The sequence below is a fragment of the Erpetoichthys calabaricus genome, chromosome 17 (genome assembly GCF_900747795.2).
Source record: "Erpetoichthys calabaricus chromosome 17, fErpCal1.3, whole genome shotgun sequence".
Lineage (NCBI taxonomy): Eukaryota > Metazoa > Chordata > Cladistia > Polypteriformes > Polypteridae > Erpetoichthys > Erpetoichthys calabaricus.
Window position 1 is genome coordinate 24,856,609 of NC_041410.2, and position 23,608 is coordinate 24,880,216.

Genomic DNA, 23,608 nt, shown 5'->3' on the forward strand with positions numbered 1-23,608 from the left:
GTGTCTATCTACCTGCTTATGATGATGATCTGAAATGCTTCTGAGACAGAAGTATTAGCAATTAGCATAATGTAGTACACTCTAAATGTGCATTTCACAGTAACTGTAGTCTCATTTTGCCAGATGCTGGCTTGGTTTTTAGGTTAGCACCTTCAGCTCATTACTTATTGTTTCCCACATGTTAAGATTGTGAATTGCAGTTAGAACTGACCTCACTGTACTATAACTAATACTGTATCTTCTTCTCATTCACATTTCAGAGTCCTGTTTCTATGCACTAACTGCAAATGATAAGGACCAAGAATTCACCTCTCCTGGCTACCCATCTCCTGGCTATCAAAGTGGGACCCGCTGCCATTGGCAAATTCGTGCCTCTAAAGGGAAGGTTATTGCCCTCTCCTTCCCGATCTTCAACATTGAGGATGACTGCATGGGTGACTTTGTTGCCATTTACAACTCCCTATGCCCAGAGAACAGAAATGCAATTACACAGTGAGTAGACTGTCCTGGCTGGGGCATAGCAGAGGTTATAAAGATTTTGGCGATCTGCGGTTTTGGGGTGCGATCTGTATGGAAGTTGACTCTTTCACTGTTTTCCACAGTTTTTCCCTCTTGTACCCAGTATAAACCCTGATAACCTCCCCACCATATTTTTCCACTTACAGTAATCCCTCGCTACTTCGCGGTTCACTTTTCGCAGATTCACGACTTCGCGGGTTTTTAAATACAAGTGATTGCCCGCCTATCGTGGAAGTTATGTTCCAGACCCATCAGCAACAGGAGAAAATCCGCGATATAGAAAGACCATATAAATAAACATTTTTATAGTTTAAGCCTTAAAATACCCATCCCACATGCTTTAAACACATGTAAACTTATAAAACACACTTTGTTAACACATATGATATGTGGATGTCGGGCTAAGGATATGAGTAACATCTCACTATTATAAAACATTTTAACTTCACGCAAGACAAGACAGTGAGACAGGAAAATTGGTGATGTACAGGCTTTTAAATTATTGACACGCAGAGCGACAAGCAGCACAAAGTCCACTTCTCCTTAACGTTCATTCAGCTCCCCACCCCCTTGACAATGCGAAGTGGCAGGAGCGTACTGCGCTTCCGGGGAGGGGGGTTTGAGCGAAGGTGCGTTTAGCTCTCACACACCCACACCCCCCCCCCCCCACACACACACACTCCTCGCGCAGAGCGACAAGCATGCATTTTGGCAGAAGCAGCACAAAGTCCATTTCTGCTCAGCGTGAGTTCAGCTGCTCCCCTTCACAAAGCGAGTGCAAACACATTGACGTCTGATCGCTGCGTGCAGTGTGCAGTGTTGGTCTGAGATGTTTAAGAATGTAGAAAGTGTTTAAGAGCATAGGAAGTGTTTATAAGAGTGTGGGAAAGGTTAACAAGAGAGTGAGAAAGGTTTATAAGAGTGTGGGAAGGGTTTATAAAGCCTTAAAATATGTATAAATAATAAAATAAATAAAGGGTTGGTACTTCGCGGATTTTCATCTATCGCGGGGGGCTCTGGAACGTAACCCCCGCGATAGGTGAGGGATTACTGTATTTTATATTTTGTATCTGTTACCCTGATCATGGCATTAATAGGTATTGCCTTTGTAGCCACAAACATTTCAATTAGTAATTAATAAGCTATTAAAATCCAACATGTTTTTCTTTTCTCCACATTTTGGTTTCTCTTTTAACTTCACACACTGACCAACGAGGTGCAGTTTCATCATATGTTGTTATACAAATCTCTACATTTGTCTGGGTGGTATACAGTATCTCTATTTTAGGTGCACTTGCACATACTGCCTTGTTCGTCTGCCTATCCTCTTTAATAAAATCCCTGTGTGCATCCAGGTGTCCGTGTGTGTGTCTTCTGGTGAAGTGCGCATGCGCGGGGCACGATGTGATGCGCGATATTACTGTCAGAGAAAATTACAGGCGTTTTAAGGAAATTCAAACCAGTATTACTGCGAGAGGAAATTAAAGGTACACAATGCAGTGACGCATATTACAGCCACATACAAGCCAGTATTACGGTCAGAGAAAATTAAAGGCATATTACCGAGGCGCATTCTTGTATTACCGCCAGAGAACATTAAAGGTATATTACGGACGTACAAGCCAGCGGACGTACAAGACAGCATTACTGTCACAGAAAATTAAAGACACACAATACACGGCGGCAGCCCACGAAGAACGGTCAGCTCAGCAAGTAAACATCAACAAAAGAAAGGCTGAAAGACAAAGAAAAATACAACCAACAAAACGAATGAGGTCAAAGTCCCTTGCCATTTAATATAGACTGTTCCTACTAATGTTTATACACTACTGTTCTAGCGCCCGTTATTGTAACGGGCTTAATGACTAGTATGAAATAATTTGAATCCAAGTACACCGATTTTGTTCAAATTTGGCAAACTTATTTACTGAGAAAATTTGACAGGACTTTTTTTTTGGCGATACATTGTATACAGTGCCCTGTACACATGTTACAAATATCAAAATAATCAGTTGAGAAGCACTGGGAAAACTAGGCTATCTTTAAACAGAGAAATATTCTGTGTGACTTCAACTATAATAATAATAATTCTTTGCATTTATATAGCGCTTTTTTTCTCACTACTCAAAGCGCTCAGCAATCGCAGGTTAAGGGCCTTGCTCAAGGGCCCAACAGAGCAGAGTCCCTATTGGCATTTACGGGATTCGAAACAGCAACATTCCGATTGCCAGTGCAGATCGCTAGCCTCAGAGCCACCACTCTGCCTCCCACTATGAATTAGTTCACTGTCAATGTTATTTGCAAGCAGTTACTTCATCTTGTATATATTTTTTCTTTTACTCATTTGATAGCTACTTCTAATAGCAAAATAGTGAAACTCTTGCAGTCATATGCACTGAAGCAAGTACAGCTCACTGCAGGACATGGGATGGAGGTTGGGACGGATGTAGTTGGGGATGGATGATCAAGTTTTGTCAAGAGACAATGTTAGATGGGTATTTATTTATTCAGTTCACTAATAATGATACTTTATATGTATTCAGTGCAGTAGTAATTGTATTGTTTGTTTATTTATCACTGTCCAATGTAAATACTGCCCCTTGCTGTACCAGATTACAGCAGTAGGTCTCGTTTTATGCTAACAGTCTGCCTTCTGCTTCTACCCCATCCCATGCTTGTCTCTGTGGCTGTCTTTCATGAACCTCAGACAACACAGCTCACTTCTCCTACACCTTGAAATTGAAGCAGGTAAATGACATGATATTCATGTCCTTAGAAGTAAAGTAAAATAAAAAAAAGCAACTTGTTTAGAAATGTATGAACAATAGTCACTGTAGCATAAAATGTTACAGAGCCAAACACATACTCAGTATTTCTGTTATGCTAAAAACCATTTCACGGCTCCTCTGACTCTGATTGGCAAAGCGTCACAGTTAGAGAGGCTCCGATCAGGTTTTTTTTGGGGGGGCCAATACTGGTCACTGATTTAATTTTACTCACTTGGCCGATTTCCAGTTTTTTAAATCTTTTTAAAATATTTCACAACAAACTTCAACATAACCAGATGCCTAGAAACCATATGTTCCATATTCAAGTGTTAACTTTGGTATTTTTATAATTAAACTATAGACCACAGGTGTTACTGGTTCAGTTTGTATTGACAAAATTAAAGTCTGTAGTCTTATTGTTCAGTGACCATAAAAATACTAAAATAAATAAAATTATCTTAAAATACATTTTTTTTTAACTAATGAAATAAGTAAAAATATTTATCAGTAACATGTATGGCAATAAAGAAACTAAAATGCTTCTCATTATTACAAGCTGTCATACTGTTTAATTTCTTCTGTAATGTACTTATCTGAAATAAAGTTCAACTGAAAAAAGTAATTTTCACCGTTTGTCAAACAAAAATATTAATTAACTATGTATGCATGCATGAATGCATATATACAGATATATTCTCACAAATTGTTTCATTTTAATTGATATTGTCAGTTAAACATTACTTAAATGTAAATATATATGCACTTATAGTTCAATGTCATTTTTAATCATTAATTGCACTACAGCACTTTTTTCCTGTTAAAATATTCATTTACTATATTTATAAATGTTTTTTTCTTTTTTTCTAGTGTACCATCCAGACATTCTTGAGGTGTAATTATAAATATGGATTTCTAATTTAACTATGCAGTACTTGTTTCTTACCAAAACTTATATTGCATGACACATGCAAACAAATAATAAACACAGTACAAAAAATTGCAAATCTATCGAATGTTCATGAAACGTTTAACAAGAAGGTAAAAGGCTAACTTGCTTAGCAAGTTTACATGTAAAACCAACACATTTTGCTGTTAAGCTAACAAGCCTGCCATTTACTAGGCAGCAATTTAAAATGCTTCTATATCTTTATCTAATTGCTGTTCTAAACACAAGCTCACTCACCATCCAAGCTTAGACAAGCAGTGTCCGTTTTTAAATAATGAACAAAATAAAAGAGGTCTGAATTCATTAAAGCAGCTTTTCTTACAATTTGTCTAAATGCTCAGGATGGCTCCTCCGATTCCTTTTCTCCATTACTCTTTATTACTGTACTCTCCCTTCTTTAATGTAAAAGCTAATATTTCGGTCTTCCCTCTCTCTGGTAAATTCTGCCTTGTTGCTCTCAGTTTACAGGAATTTTGCAGCAAAAAAAGACACTAGCTAGCTCAATTACCATAATACCTTCCAAAAAGGAGCACTACAACTAAATTACCTTAAAGCTTAGAAAAGCTTTAGGACAGTGTGGTGGCTCTAAGGTTAGGGATCTGCACCGTTCACTGTACACTGCCAGTTTGAATCCTGCAAATGCCAGAAGTGACTCTACTCTGTTGGTCCCTTGAGCAACGCACTTAACCTACAATTGCTTTGTCCTGGGTGTGACATTAATCTGCATCCAGCCCTGTAAGCAGTTCCTCCAAATTACAGGGAAAACTTGGAGGTTGGTGGCAGGAGTGGCCAGGATCTCAATCCAATTGAAAATTTGTGGCTGCACTTGAGAAAGGCTGTTCACTCACACAATGGCAGAAGTGACTCTGCTTTGTGGGGCTTGAGCAAGACCCTTAGCCTGCAATTGCTTCGTCCTAGGTCTGACTTAATCTGCATCCAGCATCCAGTGTGGTACTGAGGTATCACCAGCTGTATTCGGGCCCAGTCCAGATAGTTCGTTATGTGGTGGGTGCGGCAACACACTTATCAGCACATTCTGCCAACACCCCCAAACTCCCCCCTCTCTCTCAGAAAAGCAGATGATGAGAAAATCATTGTTTGTGATCAGCTAATTTACCAATCATCAATCAGGTCTTTTGCAGTTAAAATTGATCAGAGCATCACTAGTAGCAGTGATCTGCTATCAATCATGTTTGGATACACCCAACAGATTTAACCTGAGCCTTCAGCACAGATTTTAAACTTCCATCAGGTACTTATTCTTAAAATTTAAATTCGATGCTTATGAAACTTGAAATACAACTAGCCACAGACCACCTGCATCTGATGATTGATAATAACATATGAATATTTACATTACTTGAGTTGGGTTCTGCTGTCAATGAAAGCACTCAAAGCGACGTAACATTGTAAAATGGTATTGTGCAGTTGGGTAACTTGTTTAGTATTGTGCAATATTTACACTTCTAGTACATGTAATTAAAAATTACAGTGATAACAATGTAACAATGGTGCACTTATATCAAATTTGTAATAAACAAAATTGTGATAACAAACTCTTTCAAAAAATGACTAGAAAATTACAAAATTGCTGCAACTTTCAATGCAACTAAGTCTCCAAATGTATCTGAATGTTATACCTGGCATACATTTTTCTACTTGTCCTAATCTTTCTTTACTCTGTTTGGGTTATCTGTCTTCATTATCTTTAAGTAATTTGATGTGCTTTGTGAAAAGGGAAAATGTTTTTTGAAACAGACAAAGATACAGTTAATTATGTTCAACAAAGAATGCACTACAATAAATAACCATTTTTTTATACTGCAGTTACTTTTGCTTTACTTTATATATTTATGACCATGTTTTCCTAATCTGCCCACCCTGGTTTAGTCTGGTGTGAAAATTTTTTAGTTTCTGTTTTTTCCCCCTTTGGTATTTTTGCTTTTGTCTCCTGCCACACTAAAGAAATTACTTCAACTCCCAAGACTATCATGAATACTTTGACCTTTTCTTTTATGTTTCAGAAAGTGTGGAAATAGGCCTCCAAGCAATCCGCTGCAGGTGATCTCTTCAGGGAATGTGATGCTTGTCAGTTTTGTTTCGGACAGTACGGTGCAGCAACCTGGATTTAGAGCACTCTTCAGGCAGGTTCCACCAATACTAGGTAGGTTTGGGCTGCACAGGGTCTCCATGCTGAATTAGATTTGATTTCGGCAGAGTTTGTCAAGAAATTATCTTGTCACTACTTGTGTTTCCATGGCCACCTACAGTACAGTATACAGAATTTGGACGTGCCGATTTAAGGCTGTGACACATACAGTATACCATAATTATGGATGGACTTCTTGTAGTGCCCACTTTGTTAGTATCATGGACAGAGTACTTCCATAAACTGCAATAACAATATGAATTTAGACTTCCTGTTTCATCAAAGTGTGCTCTTAAGGCTTCTTATTGAAATGTCTTTCTCAGAACAGAGATGTCTCCCTTTGTCGTGTAGTCCTCTTATCTATTAGGTTTCAATCCTAATTACCACGATATGGCAAATGAACCTGCTACTACCCCAGTTGTCCTTCGTAAGTGCCCTGCCACTTTTAAGCTGATTTGGGACCACTTGGTCTTTTACACTCAGTGCTTAAACCAGGAAACAAATGGGCTACGTAAACACACACCGTGTTTTACTCAGTCAGTTATCTATAATATGGGCTTCTCCTGCTTTAGGAAAATTCACATATACATAGAATCTGGGACGATAATCCAATGTGCACCACTGGCGTTAACACTCAATCATCTTCATATTCGTTTCAAGTACACCTTGCCACAGAATGAATAGATATAATTTTATTTATCCCGGGGGAATTTTGGCTTTTTACAGAAGCCCTTTAAATAAATAAATACACACACATGTACCAGAGTGACTAAAAAGAAAGAAAACATCTGGCATGGCAGTCACAGTCACAGTGAGGCATTATGCAAACATATTGTTGTTGGAATAAAGGAGCCCAAATCACATTTCTTGACACACTTCAGCTGAATAATTCATTTCCAGAAAGTCGTCAGTCTTAGTGTGTCACTGTCTCTGCATTGTTCATAAAAGTCATTGGATTTGTCTTCATTCACACTCCATTACTACGTCTGGCGGGGGGCATGTGAGCTCCATAACTGAGCCTACCTTTTTAATCAGCTTCTGGAATCGGTGAGCCTCTCTTGAAGTGATGTTATCAGCCCAGCACACCACGGCATAGAAAAACTGCACAAGTCATCACAGAGTTACAGAAGATATAAATGATGTCGCTACCCACATTAAAAGAACACAGTCTCCTTAGAATAAAAGAGCCTGCTCTGCCCTTTCTCAGTGTTACGAGACAAGTCCAGCCTGTCATTGATGTGGACCTCCAAGTGCTTGTGCACTGCCTCTACGTCAACACCTTCAATAATGACTGGACATAGAGGATTTTTGGTGCAGCAAAACTTGATAACCATTTGCTTCGTTTTGCTTTTGTTAAGTTTGCAGATGATTTTTTCTGCACCAAGAAACAATCTTCTCCACCTGACTCCTATGCTCTGTCTTATCCCACTTACCGATACACACCATAAGTGCAGAATCATCTGAGAAGTTCTGCAAGTGACCTGACCTGGTGTTAAATTTATAGTCAGAGGTACAAAATGAAGAGAAAGGGAGACAGGACTGTTCCTTGTGGTTCTCCAATGTTGCACAAATCCGTATCGGAAACACAGTCCTGGCTGGCTTGATATTTGAGACACTCTGTTTCAGTCTCAGTTGTTTATTCTGCTGCATTCAGATCATCCTCATTTTAGCCTGCTGAATGGGGTGAGGCTGATCTACAGGCTGCAGTGAGGTGTACTTGTGTGTTCACATGCTGTGTTTCACTCACATTTTCATGTCTGTTGCTCATGTGTCTTCTCATGTTATCCTGGGCATCATAGCAGATCTTGAAGTAGTTGATAAAGCCCATGAAAAACCAAACAGCCATTCGTTACTTCCAGAATTACCTATGAAGTCTAGGTAAAGGGCTTTATTAAATATCATTTAATGAAGGGCAATGCCTTACTAAGGTTTGTTTTGATTATTAATGTAATTACTACAGTATAATAACCGTGTAATAAACATCAGAAAAGCTAATAACATTTCCTCATGGTTATTATTTTTTTATAGTATTGATTTGTGAAAACCTGTTCCATTGCTGATTGACTAATGTTATTATTAGACTCATTTTGTTCATTGTTATGTGGTTCAGTGTTATTTGAACTAAATAGGGGTGGTCATTTTGGGAGCCAGGAATTTCTTAAAAATGTTTCCCATATAAATAATTTGTATTTAGGTGTTTGCATTATGAAAATTCACTTTACAAAGGGGTTTTCAGTGAGAGATTAGCTCCTCCTGTTCCCCCAGGAACCCTCCTGTAAATGTGACTAAAATGTGCATGAGTCGATATTAAATATTTAGATAGAAAAGAGAGCACATGACTTAACCTTAAAGAAATAAAACACGTGAAGTCCAATTATTGAAAGCAGCCAGGAAAGCTGAAATGGCTCCTATGGTTACAGACTGGGGCCCATAAACGTGGGGACTGACTTGACCAGGTTAAAAGTGTACCGTCTGTCCTCTTCATTTTTGCAAGATGTGAGAGATAGCCGTGCTGTACAAGAAGTGATGATTGTGTTTAGGAAGATTAATCACTCCCAGGGGGCAGAAGATGTAGGTGTAATTACTGCAAAACTCATTTTCACTCAGATATTGCTTTCTTTGTTTGGAAAGACATCATGGAAGTTTTCTGTTTTACAGTTTAAGCACATACTGTAACTGTCCATATTTTTTATATTGTATGTGTAAGCACTCTGAGCTTCTACATTGTGAAAAATGCTAATACAATATTGAACTGATCTAATGTGTAATTATAGTTATTGCAGATTTTGGTAGTATTTATTCAGCATTGTATATAATTGTGGAATTGATGTAAGTCATACATTATATTTAAATATGTTTTACCTGTACTGTGAAATAATCTAGGATATCTATGAATCCACTGTACCTCAAGTCTAGATGGTGCTACTACACCAGGATTAATGGAATTGATGAAGTGATTTGTTTTTTTGTTTTATTTTTATTTTACATGTGGGCAGCTTGTGACCAAACCTTATCAGGGTTATCTGGAAATTTTACTTCTCCAAATTACCCCAGCTTCTATCCACCCAACTTGAGCTGCTTGTATACAATTCAGGTATGCTGTCGCTGAACTAAAATGTGTGTCTTGGTAAATGATAAAAAATATACATGTGATAGTAGAAGAGAGAGCCTTCCTTGAACATAAAATACATATCTCTTTTGTTTGAAATGAGCTGTGTCAATTAGTTAGGCTTTTATTATTATGGGGTGAAGTTGTAATCAACAGGTTAAACAATTAGGTGAGCACAATAGAAATCTGGATGCTTCAAACTGGCCTGAATATTAAATTGAAGATCAAGCCATATTCATTCTTCAACCCTTAAGAATTCTGTCTGAACAAACTATTAGAATGCCATTAGTTTCCAAGTGTATTTACTGCATGGACTGAGAATGTCTAATGAGCTTGGCACATGCACTTGAGACAACACTTACACAATCCCATGATACATACTGGGCTTTGCACAAGGTGTATGAGAGGAGCAGGTAAACCATGCATAAAATAGTTACAACAATATTAATAATATGTCTTGGATGGTGCACTATAAACATACAGTCATTTGAAAAAGTTTGGGAACCCCTCTCAGCCTGCATAATAATTTACTCTAGTTTCAACAAAAAAGATAACAGTGGTATGTCTTTCATTTCCTAGGAACATCTGAGTATCTGAGTACTGGGGTGTTTTCTGAACAAAGATTTTTAGTGAAGCAGTATTTAGTTGTAGGAAATTAAATCAAATGTGAAAAACTAGCTATGCAAAAATTTGGATCCCCTTGTAATTTTGCTGATTTGAGTGCATGTCACTGCTCAATACTGATTACTTCCACCACCACATTGGTTGGATTAGTTCATTAAGCCTTGACCTTCATAGGTCCAATCATAAGAAAAGGTATTTAAGGTGGTCAATTATAAGTTGTGCTTCCCTTTGACTCTCCTCTGAAGAGTGACAGCATGGGACCCTCAAAGCAACTCTCAAAAGATCTGAAAACAAAAAGTGTTCAGTATCATGGCTTAGGGGAAGGCTACAAAAAGCCATCTCAGAGGTTTAAACTGTCAGTTTCAACTGTAAGGAATGGAATCAGGAAATGGAAGGCCACAGGCACAGTTGCTGCTAAACCCAGCAGGTCTGGCAGGCCAAGAAAAACACAGGAGCGGCATATGTGCAGGAAAGTGAGAATTTTTTTTTCTTTTAAACATGTGCTTTCTCTTTGCCACTCTCCTATAAAGTGGCATCTGATGAAGCACCCGGACAATAGTGGTTGTTTTTACTGTCTATCTGGTCTGATCCATTGTAGCTTGTACCTCTTTCAGTGTTATCATCAGTCTTTTGGTGGTCTCCCACACTAGTTGTGTTCTTATACGATTACTCACTTTTTGTGGACGGCCAGCTTTATCCAGATTTTAAACTGTGCTGTACATTTTCCATTTCTTAATGACTGATTTAACAGAGGGCGGCACGGTGGCGCAGTGGTAGCACTGCTGCCTCGCAGTTAGGAGACCCAGGTTCGCTTCCCAGGTCCTCCCTGCGTGGAGTTTGCATGTTCTCCCCGTGTCTGCGTGGGTTTCCTCCAGGCGCTCCGGTTTCCTCCCACAGTCCAAAGACATGCAGGTTAGGTGGATTGGCGATTCTAAATTGGCCCTAGTGTGTGCTTGGTGTGTGGGTGTGTTTGTGTGTGTCCTGCAGTGGGTTGGCACCCTGCCCGGGATTGGTTCCTGCCTTGTGGCCTGTGTTGGCTTGGGATTGGCTCTAGCAGACCCTGTGTTCGGATTCAGTGGGTTGGAAAATGGATGGATGGATGATTTAACAGAACTCCAAAGGATGTTGTGGCACCCAGATGGGGCTCATGCCTGGCCAGGATGCCCAGGAAGACAGGAGGAGGGCTCATTCCTCCTCCAGACCATGAGGGGGCATCCGCCCTGTTTGTATTGGGGGCCACGGGTACAAGGCTTGGAATCCCAACCCTGAACATTGCAAAATGTTGGTTTAGTTTATTTAAAAGTCATCAAAATAAAAAAGATGTATGTTCCCTTTCATGTGATTGTCTGTAGTACTTGCAGATAACAGGACCAGATTTGCAGGTTTTAACAATAATAAATGTAATTGTGGGCGGCACGGTGGCGCAGTGAGTAGCGCTGCTACCTCGCAGTTGGGAGACCTGGGGACCTGGGTTCGCTTCTCGGGTCCTCCCTGCGTGGAGTTTGCATGTTCTCCCCGTGTCTGCGTGAGTTTCCTCCCACAGTCCAAAGACATGCTGGTTAGGTGGATTGGCGATTCTAAATTGGCCCTAGTGTGTGCTTGGTGTGTGGGTGTGTTTGTGTGTGTCCTGCAGTGGGTTGGCACCCTGCCCGGGATTGGTTCCCTGCCTTGTGCCCTGTGTTGGCTGGAATTGGCTCCAGCAGACCCCCGTGACCCTGTGTTCGGATTCAGCGGGTTGGAAAATGGATGGATGGATGTGAAATGTAATTGTTAAAAATCTCTTGTCATATAATGTTAAAAAAGAAAAGAAAACAAAATGTAGCTTTGGCCTGTGTCATACCCGGTATTTTCAAAGCACTCGTTAATAATTGCCAGGTTTTAAATTGTAGTGTGTGATATGACATAGTGAGATGTGATATTGTATTAGTTATGGCTTTTAGTTTGTTCATACTTCAATTGGGAAAAAAAATGGAAAAAAAAACATTTTATAGTTATAGTAGTAACCACAAGGTGGCAGTAAAGTTTCATTATTCAGAATGATTTAAAATTAAAATATGATATGGCATTAAGAGAAGCTCCAAAGTTAAACCATAGTTCCTATAAAAATGTTACTACATGAAAAGGTCCAAAACTAGCAAAAGTTTCTTTTATAAATGTGTATTTAGAAGTACTGAGTTTGCCTCTTGTTATCTTACAGGTTCCCCAAGGTATGCGAATTCGAATGAAATTCTCCATGTTTCGCATGAAAGAGCCTGACACTGATCAAGGCAGTTGCAAGAAAGACTATGTGGAGATAATGTCAAAGAGGTACAGCTCCATGTTTCCACAAAACTAAATACCACCAAGCCATGTGAACAGCCAAATGGGTATTGTCCTCTCTCATGAGCTCACAGAGGAATTATGTTTTTTAAATAGATATTTATTTTCTCAATGGTTACTTGTGTTTTATTCTAATGTAGGAGATGATTTATACCCTGTATGTTTTTTTCTTTTACACATGTCCCCTCCTACGTTTACTGATAAAATGAAGTAGTGTGGTGCTGAGGTGTCACCTATTGCACGGCTGCTTTCAGGTCCTTATTTGGGATCCTGAAGTGGTTTGTCATGTGGTAGGTGCAGCAACACATTGTATCATCAGTGCAACTACTGTATATTGTAAATAGAAGAACACAAAGACGTAAAAAGGTTTGGGGATTCCACCCCATATAACGAGTAGTCACCAGAGACTTTGTCCAAAATGGGACTGAAACAGAAGGATTAAGGTCAGGTTTTTATAGGTGGTGGAGAGGAAGAGGCGGGTCTAGTAAGGAAGTGGTGGAAGTGAGGTCAGGAGAAAGGTGTGGTCTAGAGGGGAATAAGGAAGCTGGTTAAGGCTTTGGTCTTCTTGTCATCTGGGGCCTCATGCATAACGCCGTGCGTAGAATTCACACTATAACATGACGTAGGCACAAAAGCGGAATGTGCTTACGCACAAAAAAATCCAGATGCATAAATCTGTGCGAACACCAGCTTCCACGTTCTTCCGCAACATAAATCCCGGTCAGCGTGAAAATTAACGCACACGCCTTCTGTCCCACCCCAACTCCTCCCAGAATTACACCTGTTTGAATATGCAAATCAATATAAATAGCCCTTAAGCGCTACCTTCTGTGAAAAGACAATGGCAAAAGCACAAGGGAAAATAGAAGACTTTCAGTGAATACCAAGTGGAGGCAAGGAAAAACGTACTATTTGTTGGTTTAAACAGTGGTATAAACAACAAAAGGAAGTTGATCGAGTGACATAGCGTGTCAAAGAAACTTGAAAGCTGAAGTTCACAAAGTCGCACAAAAAAGTTGTTAGATATCAAAGTCGCTGTGAAAAGGTGAGTCGTAGCCCACTGTCTGAGTGTCATATGAAAGTTTATTAGGGTACAGAGAAAAAAAAAAGGCACACAGTGTGAAAAAAGCACAAAATGTCAACTTTAATCTCGAAATTTACACTTTAATCACATAGTTTATTTTGTCATTAAAGCAGAACATCATAAACTTCATCTTAAAATCGTTTAATTTACAAGTTTCTCAAGTCCCATCGTAACTAAAGTAGCACGTTAAATGCTTTGTTTTGTATTTGATCTTCTATGTGTGTGAATCACTACGTGCTTCCGGGCTTTCTCTTCCTCCGACAGGACACAGAATCCATTACATTCATAATATTACACGTCTCTGAATAATTAAAATACTGAGAAGTATATGTGATATTTTCATGATGATAGGAGTTAAAGCATGTTATTAAGCATGGGAATATGGTGGTGCAGTGATTGTTCATGTCTCACGCAAGATGCTTGCTGCGCCATGTGCGACCTTCAATGAAATACTTTATTACAGAAGTACTGTCTCTTTCAAACGTACTAACCCCCAATTCCTGTCCTTCCTTTTCTTTCTCCAAATACACAATCGCCACACAATCAGCTCTGTAATAGATGTTAAGCCATCTGTAAGCTTAGAACGGCGATTCTTCAAAATTTTAAGGAACATTGAAATATCTTCGTAGTGTTTAATTATTCTATCCATCTATCCTTCCAGTGTCGCGCCAGCCACAGCAAGAAGACAGCGCGAGGCAGGAACAATCTGTGAACGAAGCTCCAGCTCCTCGCTAGCGCTGCGACACTGTGTAGTTAAAGTTAAAGTTTTATCTGTATAATATAATAAACATATCTTGCTGCATTTCATCTTAAAAATGATATTGTCATCATATGTAAATATGCGCTTATAAAGTGGCTCAGGTTGTGCAATATTATAACTGAATTGCAAGTTTACAGTGAGGTAATTGTACTTATAAGTACAAACAGTTCTACAAGGAGCACTTGGACTGATTGAGTGTGTTTATAGTTCTTGGGATGAAACTGTTTGTGAACCGCGAGGTCAGTACAGGAAAGGCTTTGAAGCGTTTGCTGGATGAGAGCAGTTCAAATAACAAATGGCTGAGGCAGTGTGTGCTTGATGCTGTATACTGATAATTCTCTTTCCAATCAGCTGCTGTAGATCTGTGATTCACACTCAGATACAGTGATATAAATACTCCGAGTGGCGCAGTGAGAGTAATATAGAAAAAGATGATCCGATATTGCAACGCCTAACGGGAGCAGTTGAAAGAAGAAGAAGAAGGTGCAGTGAGAGTAACAACGCTAAAGCAGTTATGGTATTTGGAATAGTTTGACCATTCTGTGGACCATTATATTGTTACAGGTTAATTACAATCAGATGCATTAAATTTCAGTGTATTTATAAAGCCGCATAAGGGATGTGGATCTAAAAAAAAAGGGTAACCACAAAGGAACAGTAGCACTGCTTTGACGCTGGGTGCTGCCAGTCTGCAAAACCAAGCAGAGAACTTGCGTACGACAGGGTATGAGCTACCGTGGAAATGTGCGTGGCTTTACACCAAGTTTAGGTTTTATACATCGCGATTTGAACGTGGAAACGTTCTTACGCAACATTTTTGTACGTACGCATCGTTTATACATGAGGCCCCTGGTGATCTGCAGAGGAAGGAGAAGAGGCGTTAGGGCACAGTGTTAGCCCGTACTCACCGTATCACACCCGGTTAAGCCCTTTGACTGCCTCCCAAGCGCACGTGTGTGACAATATATAACCCTGATGCAAACCCGTTACTGTAGAAGATTATGAAAAAGGTTTGGTGCTAGCAAGGTTTACAGGTTTTGCAGATCTGCCCTTTTTCATCTTGATGTAGTGTGTGGAGCTGGAAGAACCTGCCACTCTGCCATCTTGCATGTTCAAACTGTCTTCTTGTTTTTTTACTGTCCAACCCATGGGGAACTTCTGTCAGGCATTTTTCTTGTTGTGTTTCAGATACTGTGGTGAACGCTCTGTCCTGCAGCTGGCTAGCACAACCAATGTTTTACAGGTGAAGTTCTACTCAGATTCGTCCTACACTGACAAAGGCTTTGAGGCCAGTTATAGTGCCTTCAATCCATCCAATCGTGAGTGATGTTTTTATTTTAATCATCCTCCTGAAGCTGTCTTTTTAATACTAGCAGCTTGTCTTTAACATTTTTTGAAATCCTGCATAGCAGGCGACAGATGGTGATGCTGAATGATTATTTAAGCTCACTGTACTTGTTTAATGTTCTGCATGTTAAACAGGTGAGAAAAGTACAGGAGAAAAAGAAATTTGTCCTTTTATAGGCTCACCTGGTGTTCTCTTGGTTACATCTTGAGATAACCACCACAAGGTTAAACCAACAGAATGAAGCACTATATTTACAGAAATGTGTGTGTGTATGTACGTGTGTGTGCGTGCGAGCGAGCGAGCGAGCGGGTGTTCATTCCTGATGGACCATGTTGTGCTTTTAACAATGTGGTCCAGCTATGAGAATCTCTGTTATGCTGAATTTTCACTGTCACAGCTTTCCCTTTGGTTTTAAAATGTCCATCCTGTTTTGATCCTCCATAAATTGAGAATTTATTTTTCTGGGTCCTGATATTTCGTGTAGAGTTTTGAAGTAATGACCTTGGCTGAAATAATGTGTCACCTTCTTCTTACAGCCTGCCCCGGAGAGTTTACCTGTAAAGCTGGCAATTGTGTCCCAAGCTCCTTACGCTGTGATGGCTGGAATGATTGTGGAGACCTTAGTGATGAAGTTGGCTGTCGTAAGTGTTGAAGATTCTGATACAGTGGTGTAGTCCTTGTCTCTTGTCATCAGGAGTGGTGACTAGTATCACACTTTAGTATTAACGTAGTGATCAAAATCTAAACTAGAGAGTATGTTTGTGATTTAGAACTACAAATACATAAACTGACTTTATACACACATATATATTACAAGCAGTATATCTCTGTGTGTGAATTATATATTCCAGACAGTCCAAAGAATTCTTAACTCTGTTTTTGTGTATACCTGGGAAAGATAAGTGTACTTAAGTATGTGTTAGGGCCACCTAGAAGAAGATAACAAGTGTATTTTAGATTTTAATCTGTAATTTTTTTGAAGAAACCTGCCTTCCATCAGCTAATGGTTTTAGGTAAATTAAGTACAGACCTCTGGGCACAAGTGAGCCAGTGGCATGAATATGCAGGTAGGAGATGCTTCAGAAAATAGATATTCTGAGCCGTGTAGAATGAGCTCTGGAAAATGTAAAGAGATGGCCTCCAGTAAACCTTTCCTGAGGGAGAGACACTCTGGTTCACACTGTATTAGGGTACCAGTCCAAGTGATAATGAAATGCCAGCCCAATAATGGCATAAAAAGTCACACAAAATGACAAAATATCAACACATTGTCATACAGTGCAGCCACCAAAGGACAGTATTAAACATTTCACAGCATCAAACAACACTATAAGCAGAAGTGCAAATTAATATTCATAAATTTCTATTTTTTATTCAGTGGACAAACTAGTTAATCATATTATACATAAATAATTGACATGGTTCATGGTAATGACAACGACTTCTTCAAAATAGTGAACTGTGCAAATTCTTATCACAAGAAATCAACTAATGGATCATTTAAAATGGCCGTTTCTAAAATGGTCAGCTGCCCAGGTGTACACACGAGAAGAGCTAAGCCTAAAACACCAAGAACTGAGGGGACGAACGGACAACCCATGCAACACAGTAAGGCCAGTGGCACTAGGCCTCACAAACTCCAAAAAGAAATATTTTTCTAGAGAAGAAATGCATTGAGTGTTTCACTAGGAAAAACTGCAGAGGGGCTTTTTTTAGTCAGTCATCAGTCAGTCATTCTCCAACCCACTATATCCTAGGGCAGGGGTCTGCAACCTTCACTATGAAAAGAGCCATTTTGCTCCCTCTTCCTCCAAAGAAAAATAGTCTGGAGCCGCAAAACATAACACAGCTTATAAACTTTTAAAAGTTTTTAATCTTTTTTTAGATTTTACATGTTACAACCACGGAATACAACAAACAGAAGTGCAGTGTGCATGTGTAGGCCTACTTTGAAATAAATGTAACTGAACTCTGCAGGCCTATTTGAGTCCTTCCTATACCTGTATAAAATTAAAATAAAAACTAGCCCACTTTAATATAAATAAAACATTTAGCTGTAGCTTAGCAGCTTTAAAAAAGTAAACATAAAATTCCATTTCAGTGTGCTCTCATCCTCTTCAGGTTTCCCTCTCAGCCAGCAATCAACTGAAGCACCTGAACATACAAAAAAATCTACATCAGCTCCGGGTCTGAAATAAATGTGTTTTTTTTTTTTTTTTTTAAATATTAGCCTATTAAATGCTATTGTTCTCACCTGTTTAATGTGACTTCTGTTTCTGAAGTTCGCTGCAGATCATCTCTAGCACTTTCAGCTACTTTTTGTATGAAAATGTGCTATATAAATAAATGTTGTTGTTGTTCTATGTCGGGGCTATACGATGTGACTTTGACCTTCACACAGGACTGCAGGCTCATGTGTGAGGTGGGAGAGATATTTGGACTTTATGAAGTTCATTCTTGAGAAAACTTGCTCACATAAGTATGTTGAGCCAAAGATGGACAGGACTCCAAATGCATATTTCTTCATGTTCATATATGTTTCGGGAATGGCACTCCATGTATTGAAAACAAGTTTGTCGGGTTTGGGGAGGTTTTCAATATCAGTCCATTTGTGCTCTTTAGCGAGAGTAGCCTTCTGACGGGCGACTTCTTCAAGATCCGCTGTCAGGAATTTGAACTTGGACACCCATAAATCTTTATCCGCTATGCGGCCAGTTCAATTTCTAGATCGGGCTTACTTACTCCTGTGAATGCGGATGTGTTCAGCAGGGATGGGTCGATGTCCAGGGAAGGAGAGAGTGTTTTTTTTCTTTCTGAACTCACTGAATCTTTCTCTAAATGCAGCTTGCATTGCAATAATTGTACGGTGGAAATAATCACAATTTATGTGAATGTTCACTGCTTTGAACTCTCTCAGGGAGGGGAAGTGAGAGAGTGTACCTTTCTGTACATCTCTGGCAAACACTGTCATCATGCGCTCAAACACCAAAACATTTAAAGTCAGAGAATAGATGCTCTGATATTTTTATGAACGATTCTTTCAAGTATTCTCCGTCTGTGAACGGCTTACCCCTCCTTACGATCTCTTGAGCTGCCACAAAACTAGCAGCTGTAGTTGATTGTGGAGAAGTGATCCACTTTTTGAAAGTATGTTTGCTCTGTTCAGCTTTCCGTTGCAGTTCCGAAATTGCTCTCTTTCGCTCATCTTCACTTGGGTATTTTTCAGTGAATGCTGAGTGCTTGTTTCGAAAATGTCTTTCAACGTTACATTTTTTGTTGTTCGATAATTTATCGCCACATATTAAGCACACCGGTAAGCCAGCGTCGTTGGCGGTGAAGGCAAATGCTTCTGTCCACGCAGAATTAAACTCTCTGTTCTCTTCTGGGATTTTTCATTTTTGGGATTTATTCATGGTTAGTGCGGGGGTCGCACACTCCAGAAGCCACCTGCAGGTAAAGGCGAGGGCTATAACGTAGATGTGACGCATATTTTAGTTGACAAATTATAAATAAAAATAAAAATTAGATGTTAAAGTGTATAACAGTAGTAGTAGTAAATAAACATTATATATATTACATATATTATATACAAATTAAATTAAGAAATTGCCGTTATTCATTTTCATGTTTTTTTTTTTTTTTTGTCAAGGCCAAAAGGAGCCATTACAAGGAGGCTGAAGAGCCGCATGCGGCTCCAGAGCCGCGGGTTGCCGACCCCTGTCCTAGGGGGTCTGCTGGAGCCAATCCCAGCCAACACAGGGCGCAAGGCAGCTTTTTTATTAAACATTTAATTTTTGCACGATAATGCTATCTGCTGGGAGATTGGGGTGTAGTACCCCCCATGCCCCTAACCCTATTGCAGAGATGCAACAGGAATGATGAAAGAACAATGCAGGATAGACAGAGATGGCAAAACATCCGATTCTTAAGGGGCTCTGGAAATGTAATCTGTTTAAATTAGAGAATACAGATGACAGCAATTGAAAATTATTGTGGTTCCAGACTGAAAAATAATATAGGGTGAACGTGTATTAAAGTATATAACAAACAGATAGAAATAAAGACTGAAAGGTGTAAGTATCTTACATTTTTTAGAACAATATATTTTCTATAACAATTTTATAATAGTACATAATGGATGATTGTTTTTGTTCTTAATATATGAAATTGAAAAAGACTAATATTCAGAAAGGATGCAGGTGTGACCAGAAGCACAATGCCAGTGACTAACAATCGGACATTCTACCATCTGTGCCATTCTGCAGACACCAATGTCCAGCTCTAAGGTCGGCCTTTCTGAGCATTAAACACAACACATCATTGTGGTTTTTACACTTTTTATTTCCACAGCTAAATCTAATTTTCACTGAGGTTTGGCCATGCCATTGATATTTACATTTGAACTTTTTTTTCATTTATGTTTTTCTGTATAAGTTTAACATTGGAAAGAACTTTTACTTATTTTTTCCATGTGCATCTTTATCTATTCTGTCTGTCTGTCTGTCTGTCTGTCTGTCTGTCTGTCTGTCTGTCATAGGCCATTTGCAGGACTCTCTCTTTGTCCTGTGCAATCTTAGCAGTACACCTGTCCTGACAACCTCCTGCCAGCCAGATACCCGTCTTACACTGTATGTGAGGAGGGTACCTGTTTCCTAGCTTCATTACTCCAGAATTTCCAAAATTCTGCAGAAAGATTCAGACAATGTGCGTGACGTGTATGCAAATAATTCCACAGTTTGAGTATTTCTTGTATTAAAAGTTTTAGTAAAATTGAAAGCAAAATCCATCCATCCATTATCCAACCCATTATATCCTAACTACAGGGTCACAGGGGTCTGCTGGAGCCAATCCCAGCCAACACAGGGCACAAGGCAGGAAACAAACTCTGGGCAGGGTGCCAGGCCACCGCAGGGTGCGCACACACACACACACACCAAGCGCACACTAGAAACAATTTAGGATCGCCAATGCACCTAACCTGCATGTCTTTGGATTGTGGGAGGAAACCCACGCAGACACGGGGAGAACATGCAAACTCCACGCAGGGAGGACCCGGGAAGCGAACCCGGGTCTCCCAAGTGCAAGGCAACAGTGTTACCCACTGCGCCACCGTGCCGCCCAAAAGCAAAAACTGTTCACACAAAAATAAAGAGAAAAATAATAATACTCAAAAAATAAAAAGTGCTTGTATAAGATTTGCATTTACAGTTACACTGCCTGGCCAAAAAAAAAGTCGCCACCAAAAAAAAAGGTCACACACACTAATATTTTGTTGGACCGCCTTTAGCTTTGATTACGGCACGCATTCGCTGTGACATTGTTTCGATAAGCTTCTGCAATGTCACAAGATTTAGTTCCATCCAGTGTTGCATTAATTTTTCACCAAGATCTTGCATGATGGGTGCATCACTTCATCTGCCTCTCTTCTTACCCTGATGCGCCCATCACTCTGGAACAGGATAAATCTGGACTCATCAGACCACATGACCTTCTTCCATTGCTCCAGAGTCCAATCTTTATGCTCCCTAGCAAATTGAAGCCTTTTTTTCCGGTTTGCCTCACTGATTAGTGGTTTTCTTACGCCTACACAGCTGTTCAGTCCCAATCCCTTGAGTTCCCTTCGCATTGTGCGTGTGGAAATGCTCTTACTTTCACTATTAAACATAGACCGGAGTTCTACTGTTGTTTTTCTTCGAGTTGATTTCACCAAATGTTTAAGTGATCGCCGATCATGATCATTCAGGATTTTTTTCTGGCCACATTTCTTCCTCGAAGACGATGGGTCCCCACTATCCTTCCAGTTTTTAATAATGCATTGGACAGTTCTTAACCCAATTTTAGTAGTTTCTTCAATCTCCTTAGATGTTTTCTCTGCTTGATGCATGCCAATGATTTGACCCTTCTCAAGCAGACTAACATCTTTTCCACGACCACGAGATGTATCTTTCGACATGGTTGTTTAAGAAATGAGAAGCAACTCATTGCACCAGTTGGGGTTAAATAACTTGTTGCCAGCTGAAAGATAATCGCCCATGCAGTAATTATCCAATAGGAGGCTTGTACCTATTTGCTTAGTTAAATCCAGGTGGCAACTTTTTTTTTGGCCAGGCAGTGTATTTGCTTAGCAGACGCTTTTATTCAAAAGGGCCGACACCTTTATCAAACGTGACTTCTTAACATTTGAGATGCCACTGGGTTCTGTACTTTAAGTTTTTCCAAGTGGAGCATAAGCAGGTGAAGTGACTTGCTCAATGTCACTGTGTCAGTAGCCGGATTTGAATCCGCAGCCTTGGAGTTAGAGGAGTGTACATACATATGTGCCATACCGTACACACACCAGGACATGCGGTCAGAAAGCTCTATGCCATTGTATCCGTCTATTTGCAGGCAGCTCTTTCTAGCTATTGAACAGACTGGCTAAAGTTCCATTTTTACATTACAACTACAGTTGAGCAATAAGGAAGTTCCTTTACAGGTTAGCTTTAGGGGATTAACAGAATCCTACATTTTTTTATGCATCAACAAACAACTTACATGTGAATTTGCCGTTAAGATTAACTTTTTAAGGTGGCCTCTTACAAGTTTTATAAGACAAAATGTGTACATTTATGGTTTACTTATTTCAGGCAGCAGTTTAGGTATCAACTTATTTATTTTTTAATAAGAATATGTATTGTAAACCAAATGTGTAATATTGAAAATGCAATGTATACGTGTGTGTTTAATATCTGAAACAAGCACATTTTGCCATGTGCCTTTTAAATGCATATTTACAGTATGTGGCTATTTTTGGATACAAAAATTCATTTTAAGTGTGTATTTATTAATGTCCCTGAAACTTTAATGACTGTACATGCATCATAATAATGAAGTACCTGCTCTTTAGCGTTGAACATAATGGTGCGTCTTTTGACAAATATAGAGAAGAGTGTGTTTGTTCTCCGCTTTGACTCACAGTGTAATTCTCCTCTTGCCCTACAGAGTGCGATGCAGATCAATTTTCCTGCAAGAACGGAATGTGCAAACCCAAATACTGGGTGTGCGACCGAGTGAATGACTGCGGGGATGGCAGCGATGAGATGGAATGCAGTAAGGACCCCCTCCTCCCTCCAATTTGGCGCTTTAATCCTGCAGCACAAGAGTCTTGTCAAATAAATTGACTGTAACCTTAACAGGAGAGCTCAGCAGAAACAAGGCCTTGATGTTTTCTAATCTGCTAAATGGAGTCTGCACGTGACAGTGCCAGGGAGTTTATTTTCTTTGTGTGAAAGTCACTGTGGGAATTTGAGATTCTATTTGTGCTGAGCCCCTCTATCAATATCTCTTACTTTTGCTTCATATGCCCGCTGTGTTCAGAAGAACTAAGTAAATAGTGGTTTTAGATGAAGGAATGACTTTGAAATTGAGTCTTTTTAAGTGGACGATAGTTGCTGCTCATAAAAAAAAAAAAAAGCAGGGCTTGATTTGGAAGAACTCCGTTTCTGAAGCTGCCAAGCCTCCGTTTTGTTGTGCTAACCTGAACTTTCTGTCCAGAAACCAATAGCTTCCCGAAAATCTCTCCCACATGTTTCATTCCTTTTCTTTTTTTATTTCAAGGTTGTGATCCTGATCAGTGGAAATGCAATAATGGGGTCTGTATCTCCAAGAGCAAATTGTGTGACGCTGTAAAAGATTGTTCTGATGGCAGTGATGAGTCTTCATGCGATAATTGTGAGTATCAAAAACAAAGGCTGCACAGGCCCTTAAAATGTTTTCATTCAACCCTGCACAATTGCAAAATAACTGGGTCGCTTCCTTCAGGGTGAATGCTCTTGAATTTTGTGTGATTCTACTAGACATCTCAAGAGCTGATATCCATGTGTCGTAATTCACCACAAGAAGAGAGATTCAGCTTGGAGCACAATTTTCTAATCATTGGATTGTGGCAAACACTGCACAAACACTCCTTTACCACTCCTACAGTTTTTGCGGATAGGTCTGTG

At 39.5% G+C, this 23,608-nt stretch overlaps 1 protein-coding gene across 1 annotated transcript in view; it reads left to right on the plus strand.

The window, feature by feature from the left end:
• The window catches only part of st14 (ST14 transmembrane serine protease matriptase), a 98,313-nt gene that overhangs the window by 47,522 nt on the left and 27,183 nt on the right, over nucleotides 1–23,608 (plus strand). The window contains exons 7-14 of the mRNA XM_028822467.2: nucleotides 261–492; nucleotides 6,258–6,397; nucleotides 9,379–9,476; nucleotides 12,313–12,422; nucleotides 15,467–15,597; nucleotides 16,163–16,267; nucleotides 22,608–22,715; nucleotides 23,223–23,336. Coding sequence (XP_028678300.1) covers nucleotides 261–492; nucleotides 6,258–6,397; nucleotides 9,379–9,476; nucleotides 12,313–12,422; nucleotides 15,467–15,597; nucleotides 16,163–16,267; nucleotides 22,608–22,715; nucleotides 23,223–23,336 — 1,038 coding nt within the window. The remainder of the gene's footprint in view (nucleotides 1–260; nucleotides 493–6,257; nucleotides 6,398–9,378; nucleotides 9,477–12,312; nucleotides 12,423–15,466; nucleotides 15,598–16,162; nucleotides 16,268–22,607; nucleotides 22,716–23,222; nucleotides 23,337–23,608) is intronic.